We start from the raw sequence: 6,000 nt of genomic DNA on the forward strand, positions 1-6,000 counted from the left end.
TGTGCTCGGCAAAGCCGTTTGCAAAACAAACGTAACCAGAGGAATTTGCAATACGGGCTGGCGGGGAGCGGCATCCCGGAGGAGCCGAGCTCACCCCACTTCACTTCTGCCCCGCACCCCCACCCCGCCGAGGCGTCACCCCATCCCTCCCCAGCGAGGGGACTCGGGCGATCCGGGGCCGGGGCTGCCGCGCTAGTGGGGGAGGCAAGCAGCCGCTGGCCGGCAGCGCGGCGGCAAAACCGTACTTACTGAAGGGGCAGTTCTCCTTCTTGGTGCCGCTGACCTTGCCGTTCTTCTCGATCTTGAGAAAGTACTTGTTGTAAGAGTAGAGCTTCCTCTTGCGCACGTCTCCTTGGAGGTGATTGTAACTCCGCACGTGTCTCCCCGCACTGGAAGGAGATGAGAACGAGGGGAAAGAGGAGGAGGATGAAGAAGAGTTGGTGGTCTCCGGGGACAGCATGTCCTGGCCAAGGTCATGGCAGGTGACAGGCACAGAAGACACCAAGAAGAGCAGCAGCAAGCAGCAATAAGGCAGGTGGGAAAAGGCTGAGGCACCATTTGTCAGTATCCATTTGCACATTGTACTGAAACTCTGGGAGCTGGAAAATGTCTTATCAAATGAAACATACTGGAAGGGTAGAACCTGGTAAAAGGCAAATAGAGAGCTGGTAGTTGCTGCTTCTGGTTAGATCCCTCTGAGCTGTGATCTGACCTGAAGTAAGTACACCAACATCCATAACTCAGGGCAAACTGGCTCAGAAGTTGCTACCTTTTAATCCTTTGAGTCCTCCCTCCGAAAAAAAGAGCTGTTGTTTTGTTTTTTTTTTGGGGGGGGAAGTTGCTGTGGCTAATCCTCTTTCCTTCCCCCCCCCCAAATACATATGCACTCCCCAACCTGGTTTGAGGCTTCCCAGTAGTTATTTTGTTCTCTTCCTCACTCCTTTCTTCACCATCTTAGATGCAGAAAGGTCTGAAAAATAGATGGCAACAAAGTGAACAACAACAAAAATAACAACCAGTAGAAAAGGGTGCTGGAAGGGATTTTTCACACGTACACCCCTCCCCCCCACCTTAACCCACACACACTCACACTTTGTGGTTTATGCACCTTCTTCTGATTCCCACCCTCTTGCCTGTTTGCAAGCCCCAAACCAGTTGCACAACTTGTCCTTTCTCACTGACAGCCCTAGAGAAGGCAGTTTCTTTGTTTTGCTTTGAATTCTTCAGAACAATATTAAAAGAAAAAGACTAAGAGAGAAATAGAAATCCCAACTTCTCTCTCCCCTTTTAGTTATAAACAGGTTGGAAGCTGTAGCCTAAATGTCAGTGATTACAAGTCAGAGATGGGATGTGGCTCTGGCAGTCAACCCTTATTTACAGGGGGTTAAGCAGGGGTGGGACATCTGAAATCCTTTTATAGTTGGAGTGAGTAGTGCCTATTGCTGTGGAGGGAGTTTTGGGAGTTGGTCTCCCTCAGCAGCTTGTCAGGGTCCCTAAAGTGTTCTTTTTGAGTGCTGACCACCAGAATGGCCTAGAGACTCATGCTTTACTAACTTCCCTTTCTTCCAGGCTGAATCAATTCCCTCTAGGGAGGCTTTCCTTCCCCCCCATTCAACTCCTCTGAGAGAAGCTTGTTTTCTAGTGGAGGATTTTAGGTTTTTTGGCAGTGAAGTGCTTGAGAAAGCTACCTGGAGCTTGTTGCCTGCTAGATCTTCCCCCTCCCCCCTGCTGGAGGAGGGGTTGGGTGGAGAGGTTGGAAAGAAGTATATACTACAGGCAGACCCTGGAAATGCAGTTTATATGCTGGTCAGAGAGAGTAAAAAGGGAAGAGATGTAATAGCTCGGTTTCCTTCTTTGTCAGCTTCCATGGAGGTCTTTCACCCTCCTTTAATGAATCACTGATTTCTCGCTTCCGTTGCTGAAATAAAAAGGTTCATACTTTAGCCTGCTTTTCCTTTTAAGCCTTTTATTGGGTCTCTCTCCCCACCTTCACTCTCCTTGTCTCAAAAGAAATCAGGGCCCTAAATGACCATTTCCTAATTGCTAACATGAGTCATTTACTGAATCACGCATCTGTCTTCAAAGCAAAATGGGCTTTATTGGGATTGCAAAGGTTTCCCCATAAAACCTGTCTGAATGTTTTGCCTCCTTTTTTTTTTTTTTTTTTTTAAACTAATGCAGTTTCCTTTGCCAGAAACAAGGAATTTTTCAAGCTATTATTTTCCTGGAGGGGCATATGTTGTTTTTTCCTTTGATTCCATCTCTCCTAATGGATTTGTCATTTCACATACTGAATGTTATGACAGATTCATATTTCTAGCCTATCACTGAACTGTCAACTTTCCCAGTAATTATCAGGCATCTTCCATATGATGTACTATCTTTTAACACCAGGATAAGGGATCAGGCACTGACAGGATATGGGCAGCATGCAAAATATTAAATTTTGGTTCAGTATTTAGTATTGTAAAATAACTGTTTTGGAATGCAAGTAGGTGGAACATTTGCTAAGAGAATGGAGTAGCGGAGAAGTGAAGCGGTACCGAAACACAATGAGTTATTCAATACATAAACCCAGAACTTTTTTGAAGTAGAGGCAGTTTAATAACGCAGATCAGCAGAATGCAATGGAAAAACGCCTGTGCGATTACATTTGGCATCTGGAGTCAATCTTAATTTGAACAACAGAAAATGCAGAAAAGAAATAGTTCTAAAATTAGACTGATTCATTAGATTAGGGTGTTAAATATATTGTTAACTTCACAACAGAAATTAGAAATTATTTTCTCCTATTATGGTGTTTATTTGGAGAGAGTCGGCTCCTAAGTTTATGCGTTCAGCTTCTGGGGGGTGTGTGTGACATTTAAACAGCCTGAAATATGAAACCATTTAATGTTAGAATTGATATGGTTTATGATGTTGTTTATGGTACTTCAAAGTATTTATTCTGCATGTATTTGCACTGAGTGCAAAGCATTTCAGAAAATTTTTGGTGAATCTGATTTAGGCTTTCCTTTTGTGGCAACTAATAAAAAAAGAAATAAAACCAAAATGAAAAGCAAAAGTCTACTCTTCGATGAATGCCTGACAGCTTACATGTATGTCTGCAAAGCTGATGTCAGTGTTCACTTGCTGTCTAGGTCAGGAAAGGCACAACACATTATTTCTAAAATTGAAGTTCTGATTCCAACAGCTTAAATCATAAATAATTACCATAACATCTTAAAACAATACATTTGAAGAAACCTTTCATTTTTTCTCTTTTCCTGTCAAATGATGGAAAATACAATGAATTGGCATTTTAGGATCTCTGGTGGCAGGAGAAAATAGCAGTGTGGGGGTCAAACAGATATATTTAACCCCTATTCCTTTAAAAAAATAGGTACCATCTTGAACTTCTCAAGAAGAGTTCTGCTTAGACCTATTTCTAGCTTGTGATTGGCTGTATGTTGGTTGTAAGATCTTGGGGTTAAGAACAAACCCCACATATCCAGAATTTCATATTAAATCTGCTTCTGGCAGGTGCAATATTCAGTTCAGTACTTAAAACTACTACAATGCATAGAGTCCTTTTCAGTCCTGTGTGATGACACGGAGGGCATTTACAAAACAGAGTCCAAATGAAAAGCTGACATAACTTTTTAGATTATATCTCATTCTTTTTTTCTACTTTCTGTATAGCTTTTCTTTTATAGCACAGTTGAATCCCTAAATACCCCACTACTATGTATTGTTGGGTCACCTCTTAGGTTAGCCTGACAAAGCCTGAGAAAAGTTCCACAGGAAAGATGCACTATGTAATGGAATTCAATCTGTCCCAATAGATTTGAATCACTAACATAAATGTATGAATGTAGATTATATCTCTGTAATGAGGCCAGAATCATTCTCAGTTACTTCAAAGGACTGAAATTCAACCTTCCTTTTTAGCAGCAACAATCAGACCTTAATGGGTTCCTTTATTAATTGTTCCATGAAGTTTTGACCTTAGAGTACAGGTCCTAGATTAGAAAATGATACCTGCTGCTTCTAAGTGTTTCTGTTTTGCCTCTTACTGCTCTAAGATTTTGTGAAAAGTTTCCTGCACTTCAGTTTTATAAATGCTGAATTACATTGACTCATCCAGAATGAAATAAAGAAAACCCTTTCTAACAATGTACAAAAAGTAGAAAATATATTTTAAGGATTTTCTTTTGGGGCTGGTTTTTTTTTTTTCCAAAGAATGTTCAGGAAAATGAATTGCACAGATGGATTTTAATGAAAAATAGTCTAAGCAAAATATTTTTAATATATTTTTAGCAATTGCTTATGTCATGTTTTTGTGTTTTGATAAGCAAGGAGGGATGTTTTCGAGTTGCTTTTTTCCCCCCCCCCCATGGTAAGTAGATGACTTGAATCAGAGAAGGAATATTTTAAGGTAGTTATAATAGATTTTGTCTTGTATAATTTCCCTTAGGCAATGTGTTATCTTTTCTGGTGTTGTAAATAAATTCTGTCTATGCCTTTAAGTGTTAATATAATCAACTCACTCAGATGTCACCAGCCCCTCAGTTTGGATTGCTAGACAGCAATCATGACCATTTGCTGCTTACAGTATGATGAGAGATGCACATGCATCTTCTCGTCATGGGACCCAATTCTGTTCTTATTCAAGGTGTTGGGAAATTTGCCAGTGACTTCACTGAGAGAGATTTGGGCCAGGAATGTCACTGCCAGAGAGGCAGCTCTGCCAGAAATGAGGCAAGGAATGCCAAATGTCAGTGATGTTTCAGATGCCTCTGTCTATATGTCAGTTCTGAATTGCAGAACTTGACAGTGTTGTAAAACACTAATCTCAGTTATAAAGAAAAGGCAGTGGCACATAACGTTCACAATCACCAACCAGCAATGAGACAAGCTGTTTGATTTGAGATGCAGTGCTACTTGCCAGAATCTTTACACTGTGGAGTTCGTGACCAACAACAACAGGGACTGAAGGCCATTGCATTTTATCTGAATTAAGTGCGTCTTAAAGCTTGAAAAAAGCCATCATTATAGTTGTTTTCTTCTGAGAAATCTGAAAAATCACCATCATTGTATTTGTCTTTATTTTTCACCTTTTCGTGTACCTCCATGTCATTTAAAAAGTGTCTAATATTATTCTAATTTTATGTATAGAATGAGGTATAAAATAAACCCTTAAACTGACAAAGATCAAGACTGAACGAGGTGTAACTCATCCGTGTGCCATATGTAGCTGGAATAAGAAATATAAAGCCAGAATAGTATTTTAGCTGCCTGTAGTGGGATTTGATAGTGTGTAGAACATACTCCTCGGTTCCTCTGTGCACACTCCTCTCCAACTAAGCATCCAAAACTGGAAAAGAACTTGAGCAGAGTTTAGCAGAGGTTAATAAAATGCTTGTTTCAGCATTTCTTTTTTATTTCAAAACCACTTACGCTTCTAGGTCAGATATAACAACAGACGTGCAAAATGAGTCTGAGATAACCAAAATTTAGTTCAGCCAGACGTGGTTCCACCCAACCTACAGAATTGCTAGTGAGAATGGCCAAGTGCCTTGCCCAGGCTGAGGCTAGTCCTCAGGAAGAGTAAGATGGTCCTCATTCTCTGAAATGGGGTGGAAGAATGAAGGGTTGGCTGGGCTAGCACTGCCACTGGCAATAAGTAATGATTAGCTGGAATATACCATTTTTTTATGTTTTACTTTTAAGAAACAAAATCAAAACATGTCAGCTCTTAGGACCACACAGGTCATCTTGTATACAGACATATAAATTGTGGGATCAGGCAGGATTTGGTCACTGGGATTTGCCCTGTTACTTAAATTAGTAGGATGTGTTTCTCATGGATGTACTGGCAAAGATGTCTGAATACTGTGCTTCAAGCAGACAATTAAGAAAATTGTTTATTCTTCTTAAAATGCTAATTATGGCTATTCGCTTATGTTTATGGTTATGCTATGTCTGACAAAGAAATTACAGAGAGATTTGTGAATAAGG

General features: G+C 40.5%; 1 protein-coding gene across 1 annotated transcript in view; it reads right to left on the bottom strand.

Annotated features, from left to right (window-relative positions):
* Positions 1-779, bottom strand: part of LOC142049883 (fibroblast growth factor 10-like) — an 89,218-nt gene extending 88,439 nt beyond the window's left edge. The window contains exon 1 of the mRNA XM_075078046.1: positions 250-779. Within this exon, the coding sequence (XP_074934147.1) occupies positions 250-580 (331 nt within the window). The 5' untranslated portion in view covers positions 581-779. The remainder of the gene's footprint in view (positions 1-249) is intronic.
* Between the last annotated feature and the right edge of the window lie 5,221 nt (positions 780-6,000).

This window comes from Phalacrocorax aristotelis, chromosome W, assembly GCF_949628215.1.
Source record: "Phalacrocorax aristotelis chromosome W, bGulAri2.1, whole genome shotgun sequence".
NCBI lineage: Eukaryota > Metazoa > Chordata > Aves > Suliformes > Phalacrocoracidae > Phalacrocorax > Phalacrocorax aristotelis.